General features: G+C 36.8%; 1 protein-coding gene across 1 annotated transcript in view; it reads right to left on the bottom strand.

The window, feature by feature from the left end:
- Window positions 1–25011, bottom strand: part of LOC135215650 (oxysterol-binding protein-related protein 8-like) — a gene marked incomplete in the record, with an annotated part of 484283 nt that overhangs the window by 82588 nt on the left and 376684 nt on the right. The window contains 1 exon segment of the mRNA XM_064250572.1: window positions 9970–10089. Within this exon segment, the coding sequence (XP_064106642.1) occupies window positions 9970–10089 (120 nt within the window).

The following is a 25011-nucleotide window of genomic DNA, read 5'->3' as shown; positions in this document are numbered from 1 at the left end:
CCATTTCCGAATAAACATTCTAAGACAATGGACTACATCCTCAGCACCAAAGATATATGAGAATCTATTAGTTTCCCTCTCTGGGTGTTTTATACAATACCATAGCTTACTGCATTACGGAAGATGGAGAGCTATCTGTTTTCATAAGAAACTCATTATCACCTCTCTCTCTCCCTGTTACTGAGAGGGGTGTGTTGCTACTGAAAAGCATCCTATGCTCTTGATTGTCTTTACAGTATGGCTGTCTCATTCACCTGTATCTAGTCCATTCCAGCTTATGATGGTACCCGCCCTCTTACCGCCCGTAGATAAACAAGTAAATAGAAAATGTAAGAAAGAAGCGAAACCGGTCATCTCATTCATTCTACTTTCATATCTTCATCTTAGACTAGGCACTAACTGACCGACCAGGGGTACTGGGTGAGCTATACCACCTGTTGAGCAGCCACCACCGGATCTATGGGCAACATCTTTTCAATAAAAGGAAGTGAAAGTTGTTTGGCATCACCAAACACCTGCTTTCTAAATCCTCTCCAGAGACATTTTTCTCGAATGCCAAAGAAGCACTCAGGCCCCTGATGTCACGAGCTCTAGTTCTCTCAAGATTATTTGGCACTCCAGCTTCTGTCACATACGCATTCCTGATCATTCCTCTCAACCAAAACAATATTGTATTCCTAGACACTTCCTTCTTGTTCCGTCCTCTACTCTCAAAAAGCCTTCGGCATCCCGGTCTGAGATGCTGAGTTCTTTTTACGTAAGCTCGTGGTACTTAGACAAGACATACCAGGATTTCAGCAAGGTCATCATCCACAAATTCTCCCTGAGAAGGTATCGAAAAGGAGGCAAATCTATCATCTACTACTGATGGGTTTTGAGTTTTGGCTATGAATTCTGGAATAAATTTGAAGACCATAGACTTCCCATCTCTAGAATGCTTCACCACATATGACAGACCATGTAGCTCACTCATCCTTTTGGTCGAGGCTAAGGCCAACAGGAAGACTGCTTTCAGGGTCAAGCTTCTACCTGTGGACTGTCGCAGTGGCTCATATGGGGGTTTTGTAAGGCTGCTCAGTACCATGGTTAAATCCAAATCTGGAGCTTTTAGTTCCTTCAGGGAACAGGATTGCTCAACTCTTCATTAACATAGCCATTTCCCATGAAGAAGAAATGTCCATGCCTTTTATCTGCAGAACCGAAGCTAGTGCAGCCTGTATCCCTTTATGCAGATACAGACATATGTCTTTCTGTTCTGAGATATATCAGAAAATCCGCTAACTGCTCAATAGTGCTGGTACACAGCTGTCGATGACCTTCTGATATTTCCTGCCATCTGTGATACTGCATTCTAAGAAAAGCCTCTTGCTCGCAGGAGGTACTTGACAGTTTCCATCCGTGAAGTGATGGGGACTGCACCGCCTGGTGGTACCTCTTCATGTGTGGTTGACCCAGTAGGTTGTTCGAGGGAGGTAACTCTCTCAGCACATCATTAGAAGTTCCAACAGGTCCGGAAACCATTCTGCCTTCCGCCACAATGGGGTTACCAGAGTCATCTTGAGGTTCTGAGATTGCATCATCTTGTAAAGACCTTTCATTCGAGATATCACATGATTAGTGGTATTAAACATGAATATTTTTTTACCTGCAAAACAACTCTTTGCCCAACAGCTTGGGATAAAATACCAGAACTCGTACTCTACCCATTACAACATTACTTTGATAAGGTAAGTGACAGTGCTCCCAAACATGCAAACTTTACCTTAACCCCACACATGCCTGCTCATTTTAATCTTTCCTTTGATACATTAAAGGCCTTTACTCCTAACCTTGCATAATATTTTACATAAATAACTAAATCTTGCAAAGACATAAAGGGACAGAGTTACATATTTGGTAAGAGGCGTACTAAAACCACTCATTTAATCAATTAGCTAACGATGCTAAACAGGTACCTCTGTAATAAACAGCTTGCCCAACAGTTACAGTATTCCCAACATCGTTCCTCTGATATACTAAGTTCCTTTGCTCCTAACCATGCACTTTTTACCCTATGCCAACACTTCACTGCCACAGGACTGGATAAAATGAGTGTGTGTAATCAACTCCTTAAGACTTTTTATTTGATAACTAAAATGATTGCTCATAAACAGGCGTATCTTTTAACTCTATGACCACACATAATCCCCACACAATAAGATAAAATGACAGCGTTCCAAATCTGCGCATTAGCACTTTCATTGGCAATATCAAATGCCCTGACTTTACTCCTTAGCAAGAGCAATTTTTACCTGAACACCCAAATATAACCAACACAGAATGGGATACAATGACACCACAATTTACTCATTAAAACCTCCCATTTTATAAATTTAGTACCTGTGTTCCTGAACATGCATATACTGTTTTACCTTGCTAACCAATCTCACACTCGCAGAATGAGTCGCCAAATATTCTATCCATGACCTCTTTTCTCTTGCATGAAATACTAAATGACAAGTTGTACCTCAGTGACCACACTTCACCCCCACAGGATTGGATACTATGAGACTGTTCTTTATGTACTCGAAAGCCTTTATTTGAAATGATAAATGACTGTTCCTAAAGATGGGCACTTTTTTTTTAAACCTCAGTGACCACACCTAGCCCTTACAGAATGGGGCAATTACATTTTTCCTAATTTGCTCACCGAGACAATATATCTGATGGTTAATGTGATCTCTACACTCCCACTCAGAAAAAAGACAGCAGCACACTGAAATGACTTCTCAGTGAGACCCATGATCCCGAATACGCAGCCCAGGAGCAAATGATGTAGGCAACTGGCAGAAGGTGAACACTTCGAAAGCGAAAGAACCACAAATGACTAAAAACACATCTTCAGGGGACTATCAGGACCCAGCAGCCTACTCAGGGGTTCAGCTTTAATTCTTGTACCCTCCAAGTCCAAGAGAGCCAAAAATGGAAATAGGCGCTAAAATATCAAACGCATGCACAGAAAAAAAAAAAACAGGAATATATAGAAGAGATTCACACCGAAAAGTATTTAAAAGTTTTTACTGCACCATGTAATGTTACAGGCACCATGCACTATTTTCTTGAACAAAGTCGGTTAAATATTAAAACCTGATGGTTTACCTTTACGGAATCTCTAGCTACACGAGAGACTAACAGCAATCAAAGGACAACAATGATTATGTTAACATATATATATATATATATATATATATATATATATATATATATATATATATTAGGTGTGTGTGTGTATAAATACATGTATATATATGTATATGTATATATATATATATATATATATATATATATATATATATATATATATATATATATACACACACACACATATATATTGGTATACATAGATATGTATGTGTATACACATATATATATATATACGTATATACACTATATATAAGCGAATACTACAGGAAAAATAATAGGCAGAAGAAATTCTAACCGACGGCTCTCGTCTTTTCATGAGGCATTGTCGAGGCACAAATGAGATACAGTTGAAAATAAAGTTACAAGGTAAACAAAAGTATCAAGAATACCAGATGGTTAAATGTCAAAAGGGTAAAAATCAAAGAGATAATCCAGGATAATCGGAGATCACACGGCCACAAATTAAAACAGGCTTAACCATGAGAGAAACGGAAGCTTAGTCATACAAAGTCCAAAAACATTTTGTTGCTTATATTTATCCATAACTTTTTAATTATGAAGGCATTGTTATAAACAAACCAAGACTTTAATTTGGAACACTTCCTTTATTTGATTTGATGAACCATTCAATGATATTCCTTCTTACTGTCGCTACATGACATCCAGGATCTTGCATGACTCCAGTTAACAGGATGATCTAAATCTCTCCTATGTACGAATAATGCATTCGATATTTGACCAGTTCTCGCTGAATATTTGGGATATGGATTAAGCTTCGGTGTTTCTGACGGTAACCTGGGCTATGTCGATATCTAACAATCATTTTAGTATTTGGAAAAACTTAGTCATAAGTTATGTCCTGAGAACATCAATATTTGTAAAGGAACTGTGTATGATGCTATGGCCAAGTTTTCTTCCCCTAGTGTACCCGTGAGATTTCTCCAGGTTTACAATAACCTTAAAACAGATGAAACGGAGCAAGTAACAAAGGCAGATAAGTCTAATGCAGTGGTAATAATGAATAAAAGTGACTGTAAATACAATACTGACATTGTTAAATGAGAGTGAAATATACGAAATTGAGGTCTGATCCTACAAAGACGGCGAACTCTCACTTTAGTAAACAAATTAAATCCATCCTAAAGGGCTTGGGCCATTTAATTAAGCAGTTTACACCTCAATGCGCCTCCCTACCTTATATGTACGGTTTAGTCAACACACACAAAATCAATAACCCAATCAGACCAATCATTAGTTCTGTAAGCTCAGTTACGTATAATTCATCTAAATGGCTTGTAAAAATTCTTACACCTTTGGTAGAGAACATTTCTAACACGAATGTAAAAATCAACGTTGACTTTATAAACAAATTGAACATTTTAAATTTGCAAAAAGTTCCTGTAGATAATTTACTTGAATTTTTGGAGAAAGAATTAGAAAGTTATTCATGATATTCCTTTAAATGTAGCAAACCTCCTTAGTCTCATAAGGTTATGTATCAAAGACAGTAAACTTTTGTTTTAATGGTAAATTTTTTGTACAAAAGTTTGGCATGGCTAAGGGCAATCCCTTATCTCCTGTCATTAGCAATATTTACACTGATTTTTTTAGACAAAACTCTTAGCAAGAATTTTGCCCTAAAGAGTTATGTGGTTTACGCATGTGGATATATTCTGTATTTGGCCAGTTGACGAAAATCTCCAGGAATTTCTGATTAAGCTCAATCTTCTATAGAATTTACTGTAGAGGAAGAAAGAAATTGTAATTTGAACTTTCTTGATGTAACTGTCCATAGAAATGATAGAAATTTCACCTTTTCAGTCTTTCGAAAATCAACCAACATTGCCTCTTTTGTTCATTATTATTCCAATCACCATCAAAATGTTAAATTTTCTGTTTTTTCTGGGATGTTCATAAGGGCTTTACGTGTCTGTAGCCCACAGTTTATTGACGCTGAGATTAAAACTATCTATGATATTGCCTTGAAACTTAAACACCCAAGGACTTTTGTATATGTAGCATGGAAAAGAGCTAGGAAAACATTTTATTTAACAAATGACAGACTTGAATTTAGTAAACATAACATTCTAAAGTTACCATATGATGAAAGGTTTTTAGAAATTCCTAGAATTCTACAGCATTTCAACATAAATGTTTTATCTTTGATTTTTACCCTTTTGACAATTAACCATCTGGTATTCTTTATCTTTTTGTTTATCTGGTAACTTTCATTTCAACTATCTCTCATTTGTGCCTCGACAATGCCTCATTAAAGGACGAGAGCGGTCGGTTAGAATTTCTGCCTATTATTTTTCCGGTGGTATTCGCTTATATCATGAAGTCACGTGCATCTGCTGTGATTTTTTAAGCATACACACACATTATATATATATATATATATATATATATATATATATATATATATATATATATATATATATATATATATATATATATATATATATATATATATATATATATATATATATTATATAAGCATCTAATATTAGGCCCAATGTGATGTTATCTGGTCGAGGTGATTTCCTCTTCTTCATTTGCTGGATAACAAGTTGCACCTCGCATGCTGTGATCTCTGGAAAGCCATGAGAATAGGTGTTGGTTTCCTCTTTCGCGAAGATGGTAACGGGAGTAAAGGTTTTGGTAGTACTCTCTTGCTCGCTTAACTATTCCATCACGGTTGGTTGTATTGGGTCTGTCTTCTTCCAGCACCTCAGTGAATTGCAGGTTCCTTTGGCCAAGTTTTCTTTTTGCCGCTTTAAACCCTCTGCCCTGTTTAATGAGATCTTCAATTGTTTGTGTTGCTTTATTGCGAAGGTCTTCTCGCTGCTTTTTCTGTATAGCTATGTTTAGATCTGCTGCTTCCATTTTCTCCCACTGTTGATGGGGGCTTGAGATTTCTAAATTTTTTCATGAGGTTCTTTGTCTCTTCAGAGAATTTGCTGTTGTCGGAGGGTTTTCTGTCCTGGAACTTCTTTGCCACTTCTTTCAATGGAATAATGATGCTTTTATTCAAGTTTTCAAGATAATTTTCATTACTGTTTTGGTTTTCTAGATTTCCAAAATCCCCTAGTGGCTTTTTAACTCTATCCGAAATGTGGATTTGAGAGCTTCAGGTATTTAGATATGTTCCGGTTTTGAGAAGAATCGTTTTTGTCTTTCTTGTTTGGTGATTTATTTGGATTTTGCATCTTAGCATCCAGTGATCACTGCCTATGTTGACTTGGTTCAGGACATAAACATTTTTAACGGTATGTTTGTCTGCAAGTATGTAGTCTACTTCATTTCGTGTTTCATGGTTTGGGCTCCGCCATGTCCATCTCTTGTTTTCACTCTTTTGGAAGAATGTGCTCATGATCATGAAGTCATGTGCTACAGCAAAATTGGTCAAGTCATCTCCCCTCCCATTTCTCTCTCCATATCCAAATTTCCCCAACAGTCTTTATTTCCTTGTCCAATTTTAGCATTGAAATCCCCCATTACGATGTTGTAATGGGGTTTGTTGTTATTTAGAGTGGGATGACACTGATGTGGGAGCATATACCTGTATGACTGTTAGTCTGTACCGTTTTGAAATTCTGAGAGTGACAATAGCTACTCTGTCAGATGTGGCTGTGAACTGCTCTATGTTGCTCTGAACGTTTTTGTTTATGAGAAATCCAACACCCACCATTTTGTTTGCTTCTCTTGCCACTGCTGTAAAGCAGGTGTCCGCTTTTAAGCATTTGAATTTTCTCACCTGGTCTTCTCTTCTCTCATCTCATATATATAATATATATATATATATATATATATATATATATATATATATATATATATATATATATATATATATGTATGTATATGTGTATATGTGCATTATATATATATATATATATATATATATATACACACATAGCATATACATAAATATACATACATACATATATAATATATATATATACTTAAATACATACATACAAATATTAAAATAAAAATAAATATTATATATATATATTATTATATAATATTAATATATATATAAATATATATATATAAAGATTTTTATAGGTACCTATTTAAAGATTCCTTTTTTGCCACGAAGAAAAAAAATGAAAAAGCGAGATAGCCAAGTACTTTCGGTCCTGTTCGGACCCTTTACCGAGGCAAACTGATTTTACAAAGAACAACATAGTCAAAAGAAGGCTTAATATATAAACGACACTACCAGATTAGCCATAAAGGCGATTTTCACTCTACAGAAAGGAGGAGTCGCCAGAGGCTAGCCACACCTTGAAGGATACCCGCAGTAAACAAGTGATTCTTCCAGAAAACAATACATTTTGAAAAAAAAACACAGGAGCATATACAATTTAATATCATGATTTTTACACAAATTTTCCCAACAAAAATTATTATTAATGAAAAGACGAAAGAAAATATAAATATATATATATCGAGCAAGAGAAAGAGGGAGAGAATATCGAACCAGAGAGAGAGAGAGAGAGAGATTGAGAGAGAACGGAGAAGAGAGAGACGAGGAGAGAGAGAGAGACGAGAGGAGATAGAGAGAGGAGGGAGGAGTATGATGGGAAGAGAGGAGAGAGAGAGAGAGACAAGCAGAGAAAGAGAGAGAGAGATGAGAGCAAAAATGAAAAAGCGAGATAGCAAAGTACTTGGCCATCTCGCTTTTTCATTCTTTCCTTCGTGGCAAAAAAAACCTTTATTTATACATAGCATCACGTTTTATATACTTCGTGATCAAGTTATTCAATATATATCTATATATATATATATATATATATATATATATATATATATTTATTAATAAGTATATATATTATTCAAAATTCCACCTCGTCTCCTCCCAGAAAATACACTTACATTGAAGATTTAGGCCTTGACTAGAGGACGAGGGGTTTGAACAAGAAAAAAAAAAGTTGAAAGAGGGAGGAGGAAAAATTTTTTTACATAAAAGCTGGACTCAGTTTCAAAAGCACTGTATTTACATAAATTTACAGAGGTCCAGGAAACACCAGGGTAGGAGAACTTCTCTCAGTCTACCCGAACATGTGGAGGAGCAGCCCGGTCACGTGTTTAGGAAAATAGTGCAACGGAGCAAAATTGCAAGCTTGAAGGACTTCCCAGTTCTACCACAGCCAGGCTCAGCATTTGTCTGCAAGTAGAGGGGCATAGGTATGAGGCAGGGCACACGTGGGACAAACTCTACTCACTGTTTCTCTCAATCAAAAGGCCACTCAAGGGGAGATGAAATGACTGGGAAATTTACACAGCAGAAACTATTTCGTGGCGTTAATTTACTAGGGGAATGTTACTGGTACCACGGGGGAGTAATTACAGAATTGAGCCCAGATGGCGAAGGGGAATGAAACCCTGCACAAGTTGCCTTGGAAAATGAAATGAAATACAGACAAAGATAAACAATTCTCTGGTTGAAATTGAATTTCCCTTTACAGTACCTTTTGTGATGAAGCTGGTTGCCTCCTTCTCTAAGTCGCGACACTATGGACTGTTAAAAGTATAATTGGGCTTCCCAAAGCATGGGAAGCAGGGCCAGGAGAGAGAGAGAGAGACGATGAGAGAGAGAGAGAGAGAGAGAGAGATGAGAGAGAGAGAGAGAGAGAGAGAGAGAGAGAGAGAGGGGGGGGGGGAGGGGGGGGGGGGCAGCGGTGTCTGTTAAGGGGCCAGTCGTCTGATCTAGCCGAGGTCCTGTCGTGTTCTGAGGCCTCTCTCCCGGGTTCAAGGCCTTTTCAAGCTTTCTCCAGGATAGCTCCTCCCAGTATGCCGGCAGGGGATATTCCAAGCACCGATGGGAGAAGAGGATAGCTTTTCAAAAGAAAAAGGAAAATGGATTCCTCCAAAGTCGAAGAGCCAACTCATGTGGATTCATTAAACTTGGGTTAAAGATTATTTCTTTCCTTGTTTCTAGCTTAATATCTTGAACAATATATATATATATTATATATATATATATATAATAATGTACATATATAGATACATATACATAAATATCATATATATATGTGTGCATATATATATATATATATATATATATATATATATATATATATATACACACACATACACATACATATATAAATATAACATCTATATATATATGTAGTAGTATATAGATATATATAGTATATATATTATATATATATATATATATATATTAAAAAAAATTATTATATAAATGATTTATATTACCTACTATACACACATACATAAACAAACTAGGGCTCAAACAAATCTTACTTTTATGATTACCAGTACACTTGGAAAAAATTACTAAATCTACTACAGTCAAACTATATGATTTACACTTTTATATAGTTAATACTATCACGTCTTACTATGCACAGAACATTAATTTTCAAAGTTGAATACAAACTTAAAGTGGCGATAAAAAAATCTTCATTTATATCCATATAGTTTTGTCATGAATGAAAGCTACTTATATTTATAATGTAAAATGAAGACAATTCAACTACTTTATCTACCATTCACTCATGCATTTTGTTACTCTTTTCATCTGGTCTCTCTGCAAGCACAGGATTTAGAAATGAAAGCCCAGGGAATGTTGAGAGAGAGTCAATGTCGGACTAGGTTTAGCTAAAGGTAGCAATAAAAAAAATCTAAAATACCGCTACAAATGAGAGAGAGCTAACTCCAATTCCTGAAAGGCTTCTCCCTAAACAGGAACAAGCAACCAAGAGCTGGTGGGAGGGTTGTGGCTAATGCTTAGATGTTACCAAATGTACTTACAGGGCAGGTGGCAGAAGGTGAATGTTAGGGGTGTAGTTTCTGTACAAAGAGTGGCAAGTGGAGAATCACAGGAGTCATTCCTAGGACTCCTATTGTTCTTGCTATTTAGCAAGGATTTCCCTGGGAGGATATAAAGGGTAGTCGTATCAATGCTTCATGGAATAGGATAAACAGAGAATAAAGACTGCTGAAGAGGCTACAAAGTATGAAGTAAGTTCTATAAGTAAATGTCTAACAGAAAAAGACGCTAGTTATTAATGGAAGCCTACAAGTGCGATTGAGTCACAGAAATCCTCGTCAGTGAAAGAACTACTGAATGAGCCGAGTCCTTCCCAATGAATGAAACTATTGAATGATCTATCCGGATGAAAGGCTATTCAGTGATGAAACGAAAATGGTAAAGACTAATTTAAGGTCTCATTGTCGATCATGTAATTCGTTTCCGATAGTCCTTCCTTGTCTGTCGCGCGTTGGTATGTATCTCTCTTCCTATGCAAGTCAGTTTTTTTTCTTTTTGTGATTTAACGGACCAGAAAGTAAATTTCGCGAATTTCCATTCTTTTCTCATTCTTCACTGTAAACGAATTTCTGCTATGTATGAGGAATTTCAAAATATATCGTTACTTATCTACCCTACATCAGGTAACAGGCCAACTGTCTCATACAGCATTACATAAACTATGAAAGGAGATCGAGATCAGATATCTTACTACCCTGATGGGAATAAATAACATTCAACTATAGCATTAGTTCTATACTTAAAAAATTTAAACGGATAATCCGGGAATCTTCCTTCAGTCTAATGCATTACGGGAATCTGGGCTTCATGAGTTTTTGACGATTCCAGTGCACTTGGGGTTCTTAACAAACTAGCCGAATACAGTTGGTCAATCGATACGATTAGTGCCTTTACCAAAACGCCGGACAATAACCTTTAATTATGGGTCACTGGAACTGACAGCGTGCTCGAGAGAATGCAGATAAGGAAAACCTTGGAATTTCATAAATATATATTTCACGGCTCAAGATTCAGTCTGACCTACGGAAGACATGACGTTATAACAACAAAGTCATCGTGCTAACAACAGACACAACTGAAACGTCATAATATAAAGACAAGGATACTGTATTTCGACTGATAGACATGCAACAACAGATTTTCCGTTAATCAATGACAGTTTTCCCTCGCAACTTGGATTTATTTCGTTGCTTCGGTCTTTGGACGTCACTGGTCTATCAATGCATCCCTTCTTTTCAGTTGTTATGACACTTTGACAAGGCTTATCTGTGCTGGTTATTTACGGCTTCTAGGTCATCTTAAGTTCCACAAGTAAGCTGGTAACACTATAATCACTGATCTCAACTTTTTTTTTTCCCCCCGTGCACAGAATCAAAACACGAGCTCTCTCTATAACCCCTAGTCGGAGATCCCAAACATAATACACGAGTGTATACACAACCGCTCTTTACTTTCCCATGTTCATTTACTTATATATCTACATACTTTTAACTTATTTGTCTCATACTTTTAACAATAGCGCATAGTTATATTAACTTGTTTGTTATACCTATCAATTAATTTCTATGAATTAATTAAAAGTTCTGATATTTACTAATTGAAGGCATTCAACTCTTTGTTATGTTACATTCAAATCCTCTCCTTTCCAATTTATTTAGTCCCCTGGGCATTCGGCTCAGTTCAAATGCTTTTCTTCTAATGTGAAATTTTCTGCCTTTATCTTTACGGAATGGCATGTCGGTTACTTATATAGGGGAGGACTGGTCTTGAACCGGGCAGTCCAGGATGCTCTGTCTCATAAAAAAAATAAAAAATCAACAAAAACAGGCAGACGAGTCGCCACAAACGATTCTATCGCATCTGATGATTGGACGATACAATGGCAGAAACTGTTCCCGTCTAAATTCTAACTTGTGTCCTGTTTAAAGCAACGCAAACCGATGGCAGGCAACGCCAGGTGAAAAATCCTCTAGATTTAACAGAAGCATAGAGGAAAAATATTCAGATATGACATGGTACATTAAAGTTCGGTCTAAGCTGCAATTCCAAGTAGAGGCATGGGCATTTCTTATGAATAGTTCAGTGAAGGGAAATTACACTAAACGAATTGCAAAATCTTTTAAATCATAAACAACGGTTGCAAAAGAACGTGGAATGCAGATAATGATGAATAATTAAAAGTGACACTCAAGTTATTAGGATGTTAAAATAGAGGACAAACAAACGATATGATGATAAAAGACCAGACTATGAAAACTGGAATCGACTCATTAAATCTCCTATGGAAATATGCAGTGTTGATACAGAAAAAAAGTTAATGTTGAAGATACAGAATCTATTAAAACTAACAGTATGCAAATTTCTCACTAATAATGGGACAAAAATGTTTGGATCTAAGAAAATGGAATTCATTTTGTTTAGAAACTTAATTGTATAACAATTACGACGACCACAACAAAATGTCAAGGCTATAAAATTGACTGACATGCCCTACTTGATGACAAGAAAAATCCACTACATAAAATATGAAGAAAGAGCTAGGCACATACAACTAAACTATGCATGCAACACAAGTACGGAGCGTAATATGGAAACGCGACACCATCCATATATCATAGTACTGCGTCACTGAAGAAGAAAAAAAACTATCGTTGTGTTTAGGGTAATTGCAAAGGAGAAACATGCCTCACGAAAGACTGTCTTACCCGTAAGATATCAAGCTCAAATTTCGCAGAAGTAAAGATCTTGTCATTAAAATTGAAGTGACAAATCTGGTATATATTTATGGGATTTTGTAGAGGACGTTTAGTGCGAATGTCAAACATTCCAGTATTCAATCGAGAAGAGAGTGAAAACATGCAAATACCGTCAACTCAAAATATACGAGGATGTTGTGCAGTTAGAAACTCAAAAGTTCGAGCTAAGAGGCAAAGGTACCGACCTAAAACAATTCACCCGGTACTTCTATATTTCTCCTCTTCCTGTATTTAATATCATACATCTGTTATTTCTTTCCAATGAACACCGTAATCTTTGGATGGTTAAATCTAAAGCCCCTGTAGGCTTGTTCCATATGAATAGGGTTTGCCTCCTGAATAATAATAATAATAATAATAATAATAATAATAATAATAATAATAATAATAATAATAATAATATTACGATAAAAGCCATAAACACATGGGTAGTGCCAGTAATCAGATACAGCGCAGGAATAGTGGAATGGACGCAGCATAGACCAGAAAACGAGGAAACATATAACAATACACAAAGCACTACACCCAAGAGCAAATACGGACAGACTATACATAACACGAAAGGAAGGGAGGGAGGGGACTACTAAGCATAGAGGACTGCGCAACATCGAGAACAGAGCACAAGGGCAATATATGAAGACCAGTGAAGACGAGTGGCTCAAGAGTGCATGGGAAGGACTGATAAAAGTAGACGAAGACCCAGAAATATACACACACAGGAGAAAGACAAGCAGAACAGAGGAATGTCATAACAAACCAATGCACGGACAATACATGAGACAGACTAAATAACTAGCCAGCGATGACACGTGGCAATGGCTACTGAGGGGAGAGCTCAAGAAGGAAACTGAAGGAATGTTAACAGCGGCACAAGATCAGGCCATAAGAACCAGATATGTCCAAAGAACGATAGATGGAAATAACATCTCTTCCATATGTAGGAAGTGCAATACGAAAAATGAAACCATAAACCACATAGCAAGCGAATGTCCGGCACTTGCACAGAACCAGTACAAAAAGAGGCATGATTCAGTAGCACAAGCCCTCCACTGGAGCCTGTGCAAGAAACACCAGCTACCTTGCAGTAATAAGTGGTACGAACACCAACCTGAAGGAGTGGTAGAAAACGATCAGGCAAAGATCCTCTGGGACTATGGTATCAGAACAGATAGGGTGATACGTGCAAATAGACCAGACGTGACGTTGATTGACAAAATCAATAAGAATGTATCACTCATTGACGTCGCAATACCATGGGACACCAAAGCTGAAGAGAAAGAAAGGGTAAAAATGGATAAGTATAAAGACCTGAAAATAGAAATAAGAAGGATATGGGATATGCCAGTGGAAATTGTACCCATAATCAGAGGAACACTAGGCACGATCCCAAGATCCCTGAAAAGGAATCTGGAAAAACTAGAGGCTGAAGTAGCTCCAGGACTCATGCAAAAGTGTGATCCTAGAAACGGCGCACAGTAAGAAAAGTGATGGACTCCTAAGGAGGCAGGATGCAACCCGGAACCCCACACTATATATACCACCCAGTCGAATTGGAGGACTGTGATAGACAAAAAAAAAAAAAAATAATAATAATAATAAAGTTTCTATTTTACTACACTTGCGTCTATTACTATGACAACAGTAATTGAATCTAAACTAAAACGAGAGAGAGAGAGAGAGAGAGAGAGAGAGAGAGGAGAGAGAGAGAGAGAGAGAATTCTAGTGAGATAACTGGCACCTGATATTGGGAAATATTTTCATGCTCCCAGATCCATAACGATAAGTAAAGCTTTAATCATAAGGTTATGCCGAAAGCTTCCTCAACAATTAACGGCCCTAATTAAGAACCTCTCTCTCTCTCTCTCTCTCTCTCTCTCTCTCTCTCTTTTCAACGCTGAATCGAGAGAGTACAAATGCGACCGAAAGGAAGGCGGGAACTCTCTTTCTGAACTGGAGGGTTTTCCTGAGCTGCTCAGGCCGTCTCTCTCGAGCGAGGGCAAATACTTGGAACACGTTCAAGGGTCAGTCTCCTTAGGTCTCTCCGTATCCCCAAGACTTCTTCTACCCAAGGATTCCTCATTTATTTTACTTTAACATAAACAAAGCAGGACCTTTCGTCTCTGTCTAAAGACCAAGATAAAGAAAACTATATAGACGACAGAGCTTTTTTCGGTTCACCAAATAACAATTTCTCATTACTGGAACCAAAATATTCTTTCATAACTTCCTCCTTACCGCTTTTCCAGTCATTTGGGCAAAACTCGATGAAAATTTAATTTCATAATTACCGGTGTACCAATCAGCAAAACACAAGGCATTAACAATAAGTATGGTCTACTTACAGGTAAACGATAAGATCCGTAACATACGCACGCGATAAAACAGCAGTCCATGATTGATAACGCCTAGCACGAGAAGGCCTAGGACACGCAATTCGTTCATCACGCCACCAAAGTTCTATTACAGAGCGTGTGGGAAGAAGCCACGCACCATTTAACTAATTACATCGCCCTATATTTGATGTCATTTCCTTACATCGTTTTCTGCCTATATTTAAGCGCCAACGACTTTTAATGGTACCATCCCATTTTATAAAAATCAACCACACTCCCGCTCTTCGTATATATCTCGAGATTCTCTGTATGCAAAAAAGAATGCTACTCGAGTATAAGATTATTCAGAGAAACCCTGGTTATACTACAGAGCTCTGAGGATATATTTGCTTATGCTGAATAGAAAAGAACAGTTCCGAAATACTCATTTCAAAATATTTTACTTATCCAACACCTTTTGGGAGAAAGGCAGTTTAAATCTCAAACTAAATACCTGAAAATATTACCTCAGTAATATACATCTTTGTAATCCCATGAAATAGATTCAAAGGTGATGAACAAACTAAGCAGGCAAGACACTATACAATGAGGGAGAGAAAGATACACAGAGTTGCAAGTGGAAACAAAAAAAATTAGCCCTTTTCTGAGATCGCCTTAGAACAAGTACCACACACGATCCTACAGTGAAACAAATTTGAGTGTAGGAAAGTCACATGAGACTTTTGTATCATTGCCAACATTACAGTTGGGAGGCGGCAGCATTTCCACAGCGTTTGTTTGTTTGTTATTTCTGAAGAAGAAGAAAAAACAAAACTCGTGTCTGTCAGTCAGTCTTTCTTTCTTTGCCGCCATACAAGACGCATTTCAATTAAATTTTGTGGAAAGGGGGAAAATGATCAAAGGAAATGCTGATCAGATTTTGAAGGCTCTCACTTTGTCTTGGATTTGAAAACAGTTCTTATTTCCAGAGAAAATCCTTAGACATATACGACGTCATGCACTGTCCGGGTGCTTTCCAGCGATGGCTGCTGCTGTCTCGTGATCATTCAACCAACTAATCCCTATAAACATCAAAAACAGCGCAAATATCTGAATAATCAATATTAACTGGGGGCGCAGCCTCATCTGACAAGATAAAAAAAAAACATGCAATTTGATTAAGTCTTAATTAAACTTGCCATGAAGAAAATCAAACTTGTTCCCCTGCCAGCCTTGTCTCTCTTCATACAGTATTGAATACTTATCACATCACCGTGATTCATATAAATCATTCGAGCTACAAATGTCCTTTAATATCTAAATCGCTCTACCTCGGAATTGATATATTTTCATATATGTACCGAGGGGGAATTTTTTAGTTGATAATAATTTCGTCCCACCATGGGATCGAACCACCGTCCAGGACGTTGGACGGGGAACGAAATCAGGAACGGACAGTATTATGTTGACACAATCAGAATGTTTACGTATGCGTACACGTACAAAATGAAGGCTTTCACTACAAAGTGCAAGACAAAAGATACTTTCCATAGTAATAAGGTTCCTCGTTGTTCGAGTAGATTACATGCCAACGTAGAACCAGAGGAATTTATTTCTGGTGATAGAAATTCATTTCTCGATGTGGTTCGGACCCCACAATAAGCAGTAGGTCCCGTTCTAAGTAACTAATTGGTTCCTGGCCACGTAAAAAAAAATCTAATCATTCGGGCCAGCCCTAGGAGAGCTGCTAAACAGTCCATACTAATAACTGAACAACAATTAATTGAATTGAACTTAGAATTTAGGCCAAAGTCCAAGCACTGGACCTATGAGGTCAGTCAGTGCTGAAACAGAAATTGACGTAAAAGATTTGAAAGGTGTCACAGGATGAAAACCTTGCAGTTGCAGTATGAATTAACTGTTAGGAGAAGGTGGAAAGCAAGATGGAAGAGAGAATATGAAAGGCGGTACAGTAAAAGGAACGAAAGGGGTTGCAGTTAGGGGCCGAAAGCCAGCTGCAAAGAACCTAAAGTACTGTCAACAGACTGACAGTATTATCCCACTACGGGGTAACTGAACAACAGGATTAACAATGAAGCGTCCATGCTCAACAATCACAAACATAAAGGAAGCCATAAAACAATCAAAAGGTATAGGCTCCACTGCCCAATAAACCGCAACACAATTTGTTTTAACCCTTAACTTCTTCAGATACTTAATTACCTCCGCCAGGCTGTGAATGACTTAATATAGTCGTCTAACAGGTTACAACAAAATTTCAACTAGGTACCTAATAAATGTTTTATGGGGATTTCGTAACAGCCAGTTCACAAGATGTATATGTTTGCTAAAAATTACTATCCCTCATCTGATTGTATCAAACATAGTTCTTGAACCTTGAGACGTCGAAGAGAAAAATCTAAGGCACAAGAAAAAAAAGAACCAGTAACACGCATTTACTTTAGGACTAGCAACGTCCTCACACAATCAGTGATGAGAACATTTGCAATCACGTTGCCGGGTAACTGTCGGCGACACAATCAAGTAAATCTTCAAAGTATTTGTTACGGAGAGGAGACAAACACTTTCGGCCAAAAGAATTGAAGCGCCACTGGGAATAAATGCAGACCTAAGGAAAGATGCACTGCTTTTGACCGATGTTAACAAGATGACGTAAACAGGAAATGCCTCCTTACACATGTGAAATACCCCATCTCAGCTCAAGTATCATATTTGAGCCACATTATCTGCATAGCGAAGTAAAGAAGCTAAAATCTTATACTTTTAAGTCAACTATCTCAAAATATGAATAGACAAGTCGCATTGGATATGGAATCTATCTATCAATCTATCTATCTATCTACCTATATATATATATACTATATATATATATATATATATATATATATATATATATATATATATATATATAGCAATTTCTAGACCCATTCCGTTAATTCCATTCGTCCATCTATTATCTAACATTCTCATTATATGTCCTGTCCACGCCCATTTCTTTTTCTTACTTGTTAGAATATCCTTTACTTTAATTTGCTCTCGTATCCATATTACTCTTTTTGTGTCTCTTAGTGTTATTCCCATCATTATTCTTTCCATAGCTTTTTGAGTTGTAACTAGCTTATGTTCTAAGAATTTAGTAAGGCTTCAAGTTTCTGATGCATAAGTTAATACTGGTAGGACCATCTGATAGAATACTTTCCTTAAAGAGAGAGTGGCATTTTACTTTTCACAATCTCATTTTGTTTACCAAAAGCTCTCCATCCAATGTTTATCCTTCTTTTAATTTCGGTCTCATATCCTGGGGAAACACTTACTGTCTGTCCTAAATACGTACATTCATTAACAATCTCTTTGAGGTTCATCCATAAGCCATATTTTTGTTTCTGCATTTTCATTGAACATTATCTTAAGTTTTACTCATATTCATTTTCAGTTCTACATTTCTGCTTTCTCTATTCAAATCGTCTACCATTTTTTGTAATTCCTCCTCTGATTCACTAGACAGAACTATGTCGTCTGCGAATCTTAAGTTGTTAAAGTATTTCCCCATTAATGTTTATTCCTACATTTTCCCTATCTAAATTCTTAAAAACTTCTTCTAGGCAAGCTGTGAATAATCTAGGAGAGATGGGTTTGCCCTGTCTAACTCCTTTCTCAATCGGAAATTTCTCAGTCTTTATGTAGTTTTAGGATTGCTGTACTGCAAGTGTTCTTACATTAAGATTCATCTATTCCCTGCTTTTGAAGGGCTTCCATTACTGCTGAAGTTTTGACAGAGTCAAAAGCTTTCCCATAGTCTACAAAATGCATACATACATATATATATATATATATATATATATATATATATATAATACAGAAAACTGTATACCAAAATAAGTAGATACGAACAGAATAATCCAAGTATGAAGGGGCGAGCAAAGGGAAGCGCTGGTAAATTGAATTACTGATAAAAAAAATATGTGCCAAAAAACAAGTTTCAAATAAACCATTGGAATTTAGGGAAAGGCATGAAATTGATCAACTAGGTAATATAGATATACCAATCACATTTTTCTTCAAGAAAAACCGCAAAGCTATTACAGGAGCTAAACATGGACATTCCACCTTTAGGTCGATTCTATGACGGTTTTCTGACACTATATATATAATTATAATATATATATATATAAATATTATATATATATAATAGTGTCAGAAAACAGTCCTAGAATCGACCTAAAGGTGGAATGTGTGTGTGTGTGTGTGTAATTATGAGGCTGAGTAATTACACACACACACAACATAGTATATGTTGTTTGTGTGTGTGTGTGTAATTACTCGGCCTCATTTGTGGTGGACCAAATTGGCATAATCTACCTTTGGGTCAGGCTCGTCTTCCATTCCACCACTACTAACCGATGATGTTAGAATGGTTACTGGCCCTGGCTGGGGAGAAGGCTAAACTGCGTCATCGAGCTTTCGAAGCTAAGCAGTCAGCTAAGGATTCCCCTTTCCCTGATACTGCCATCCTGAACTTATTCTTAAGTATATCTTAGTTTCACCAGACCACTGAGCTGATTAACAGCTCTCCTAGGGCTGGCCCGAAGGATTAGATATTTTTACGTGGCCAGGAACCAATTGGTCACCTAGCAACGGGACCTACAGCTTACTGTGGGAAAATGCTATGCATTACTACCCTTATACTATTATTCTTACATTTTAATGCATTTTTATGTATGTATACATTTATTAATTCATAGTTTCTTTTTAAATAATTGGATATCTTCTTTCTGTATTTCCCTTGACTTCCTCTTACTTCATCCTAATGAACACTATATTCTTTGTAGGCTTGATTTTCAAGTCAATGGGCCCCTGTGGGCTTATTCCGTATGAACAGGAGTCATCTACTGAACAATAATATAAGTATACATACACATCATGTCTCAGTCCTAAAAGAAGATGGCACCAGAGGCTGTTGGGGTTCTGATTCAGTTAAATCTACTGGGATGAAGCTGCTAGCCCCACACCCTTTACCCCATTGATTGCCACCATCGCAGCCATCTAACTAATGTGGCCTGAGTTTTTCACCTCGGTAGGCAACAATGCATTGATTACTGTGCGAAGCCCATTACATACAAATATACAGATATATACATATTTCATTATCTAAGACATAGTTAACCATATTTACCTACATGGATTTGTATTTAAAAATTCAACAATAAACAAGTAAATAATTTGCAGATTTTTTTGGCGCAATCTAGTTTTCTTTACAGCTGTATGAAGCTCTCAGCCACGGCCCATGAAACTTTCAGCCGCGGACCATGAAATTTTCGACCACAGCCCGGTGGTGGCCTGTATGGGTGCCAGGCGCACGATCATGGCTAACTTTAACCTTACATAAAATAAAAACTAATGAGGCTAGAGGTCGGCAATTTGGTATGTTTTATGATTTGAGGATGAATGATCAACATAACAATTTGCAGCCCTCTAGCCTCTGTAGTTTTTAATATTTGATTACGGACAGAAAAAGTGCGAATGGACAAATAGCAATATCAATATTTTTCTTTTACAGAAAACCAAAATGACAATATCGACAAAAAGAGTAAGCTGAAGAACCGCTTTAACCAATTAAAAACAAAACACCATTCTGAAGCAAATTTTTTTTTTTTTAACACCGACTAGTTATATACCTTTGCCAACTGCCAGGTGGTGTTTACTACAACCGTGAAATATGCAGCCATTCAAAAGACGACTCACGACAACATAGCAAAACTAATACTAATACATTTGTATCAATACAAGCTAAGCGGCGTCGATAAAATGCACGCTGTTAGAGTGAACTGAATATAGAATTTAGGCCAAAGGGCAAGCACTGGGACCTATGAGGTCATTTAGCGCTGAGACAAACCTCTACAATAAAAGGTTTGAACGGTGTAACAGGAGGAAAACCTCGCAGTTGCGCTATGAATCAATTGTTAGGAGAGGATGGAAAGTAAGATGGAAGAATGCGAAAATGAACGGAGGTACAGTGATAGAAACGAAAGGGGTTGCAGCTATGGCCCGAAGGTACGCTGCAAGACCATTAAATAATGCCTACAGTGCACCGCATGAGGTGCACTAACGGCACTACCCCGTACGGAGAGCACGTTGTTGGATATGATATAAATTATAAATTATGACCAAGCAAAGGCTGTCAAAAGCAGCATGCGATTTCTACCATATCCTAAGCTTCAGAGATCTTACACACATTAGATACTTTAACCATTAACTCACGGGACATCAGCTGAAGACCCATAATCAAAAGAATGGTCACGTACCTGCAAAGAACAAGAAACAAATTTTAGTGAGGATAAACATATCATTGTTGTTCACTTTGCATTTCCCAACAACATTCAACATACTAATTTCCTCTTTGGCAGAATATATATATATATATATATATATATATATATATATATATATATATATACATAATATATATGTGTGTGTGTGTGTGTGGTGTGTGTGTGTGTGTGTGTGTGTGTGTGTCATTATATATCTGTAACATTATTGGAGCCGAGGGAAAATAATGCGTATCTTTCCCACAAGACTAGAAAAGGAGTTTGCTAACACAGTTATAGAATATTTTTAATTCAACGTCGCCACGAAAGCTTTACAAAATACTACAATACACACATGCATTGCCACGTGATTTTATGTGCTAGTGCTAGGAGAGAGAGAGAGAGAGAGAGAGAGAGAGAGAGAGAGAGAGAGAGAGAGAGAGACGAGCCAACACACGTGCAAAAGGCATTACACAAATTGTTGGCTGGTTCAAGCAACCTGTTTCTAATCAGCATTTTTGTATTCCACCAAACAAGTGGTCTGTGACCTCTCTCTCTCTCTCTCTCTCTCTCTCTCTCTCTCTCTCTCTCTCTCTCTCTCTCTCTCTCTCTAAATATTGTTTTGTGCATCGCCGATGCCGGAGAAATATGCTGCGGAGGGAAATGATGAAGGAAGACGTCTATCTTTGAACTAAATGATTCTAATTTTGTCGAAAGGTGCGAGATTACCAATGGCTGAAGGGATGCCAACGTCAACAAGAGAGTCGTGCAGTGAATAACATCGCTGGTGGCCTCTATTATGCAATAGTGTGTGAGATACGTACAGAATAGAAACCTTTACTCTGTTTTTTTCCGTCTGTCCATCCGCCTGTGGTGGTCGCGCATGGTAACAATGCGTCCCGGGCTTTAAATAGTTACGCTATGTCCAAGTTTTATGTAAATAAAATTATATCTGGGTGTACATTTGCAACTGAAAAGTGTTCTAATAATTTACTGTATGCGAATTACACCGTTAATATTCGAAATAGGATATTATTATTATTGTTGAGTGTAAGCTGAATGTAACTATCTGAAGCCCGGGACGCAGTGTTACCATACGCAAACACCACAGGCGGGTGGACAGATGGAAAAAAACCGAGTATAGTCCTGTAGTGGCGAGTAGAATGGTCAGACACGTGTTTCACTTTAACGAACAACAAGAACTGTGCTCGTAAAAGAGGTGTTTGAATTAAACAAACAGAAATTAAAGTAAAATTAAAAGGGCTACTGTCTTGTCTATAAACAAGTTTAAAGAGATTCCGAAGCTCACTTCTCTTTATGAAAAAGGGTGTTTTCCCTTCATCCAACAGCTAGGGGATGAAGAAAAGGCTGCTGTCTTAATTTACCGGAAACTTTGCGTTTCAATTAATCTTTGTTGGTAAAGAACATTATTATTATTATTAATTATTAATAATAATTATTAATCATTATTATTAATTATTATTATTATTATTATTATTATTATTATTATTATTATTATTATTATTATTGTAGTTGTAACAAATTACCATCAGGTTCAACAAAACTAACAAATTGGATATTTTTTTGTATTCTTGAAAGTTATTTTAAAGTGAACCTAAATGGTCATTACATCATCCCAAAAGAAATATTATTTATAATCTGATGCTATTAAATTCAGTTTATACTTCAGCAGAATGACCTTGGAGTACTTTCAACAATTGGGAAGATAAAAGACTTCAAATTATCAGTATGTGACTTCTAATATGATATTTCTATTTTATTTTTCAACTCCACTTTGAATAACTTTCCTTAGTGCTTCAAAATGAGTTCAATAGTTACTGCTGTATTCCTGCAACATCTCCCACCCTCTCCTGTTCACTAGAACAAAACAACGCTTCAACCAGCTCAAGTCAAGGAGCGCTTATTATTTTCTTCTCACTTTTCATCATGTTTGAACTGAGCTCTTAGATTGCTCCTATATCAGGAAAACGACATCTTTCCAAAGCTTAATTATCATTGATATTTCAAATAGTAAAAAAAAAAAAAACATCACAAACTTAGTGTAGATAAAATAAAAACGAGTGAGGCAAAATGATGGCATCAACAAATTAAAATGTTATCTAGTTACTGAAACTTGACTTTTAACAATTAACAATTAAAATCATGGAACAACGACAGGGGAAAGTCTCTGTGAACCACCACTACTGTCATGTAGCCACTCCAAGTAAAAGAAAAACAAATTTCTTCTAGCGATTCAAATTACTATAATTACATATTTCAATATACCTCTAGTGCAAACGAGTCATATTTTCATCTGTCCAGGTGTTTTAATAATAATTATCAGTACTTTATGAACAAAACCAGCAATATCGCCCAAGATTGCCAAACCTATAAAATTTGAATGTTCATATCAAAAAGAAATTATAAACTGTTCTTCATATTCATTACCACCATTACCAGTCTCCCTTATCAGATATTATCGCACTATAGATATATGCCACTCCCTGCAATTATTAATTATACCGAACTACAAATGACCTTCATCTACTTCTCAATCTTAAAGACCAGCTTTTACACACAATGCCAATATTTCAGCACAGAGAACCGCTGTTGCTCTATGTAGGACTCACGGTCAACCTTCAGTATTTGCGTTGTCTGAAAGAACCGATCATTCAGAAAACTACTTGAAAATCTGAAGCATTATTGTACTCCTGATAATCACGGGTAATTGTTTGTTTGTATGGTGCTTTTACGTTGCATGGAACCAGTGATTATTCAGCAAGGGGACCAACAGCTTTACGTGACTTCCGAACCACATCGAGAGTGAACTTCTATCACCAGAAATACACATCTCTCACTCCTCAATGGAATAGCCGAGAATCGAACCCGCGACCACCGAGGTGGAACGCAAACACCATATCAACCACGCCACTAAGGCGCTAATCATGGGTAATGGGATCAAGTAAAATCTATCATTTCAGATTTACAACGGCGTATTACCACGCTAAAAAAATTACAATAACCTTTGATTAAATGTGGGTTTACAACCTTCTAGCGGTTTTGTTTTCGGAAGTTTTTACCCGACATTAGAAACCTAAACAACTAGTAAAGGACAATCCATGTTAGACACAGGTACTTGATAACAAGAATCAATATTCAGCGGGTAACGCGGTTACTAGTCCGTTCAAACAAACTTTTGTAAGGATACAAAGCAACGATCGTGTTAATCTTATTATGGTGTGATGATTCCTGAATATCCAAAAGATTATTTGAATGTCTGAACCAACAAATCAAACATTAAATAACGAGATACGATACGAAATCATTTTGCAATGCAATTCCACTGGGAAAAGAAAACCCTCAGACGCAGGAATGAGATTCTTGGCACATTCCACTTACTGCTATTTATATCAGCAAGTATACATACTGCAATCTACTTCTCTGGAAATATGGCAATAAGGTCACGAACGCCAACTGAACTCACCCTTTACCACGCTACCAATTCTTGATTGATAGTTCCTACTCTATCTTTTGTTTGTCTGTGTGGTGTTTTTTTAAGTTGCATGTTTTGCTCTACAATGAATGGCAGAGTACTGATAGTAGAAACAAAGGAAATTAGTGAATGGGAC

The sequence above is a fragment of the Macrobrachium nipponense genome, chromosome 5 (genome assembly GCF_015104395.2).
Source record: "Macrobrachium nipponense isolate FS-2020 chromosome 5, ASM1510439v2, whole genome shotgun sequence".
Taxonomy (NCBI): Eukaryota; Metazoa; Arthropoda; class Malacostraca; order Decapoda; family Palaemonidae; genus Macrobrachium; species Macrobrachium nipponense.
This window is presented reverse-complemented; position numbering and strand designations above follow the sequence as displayed.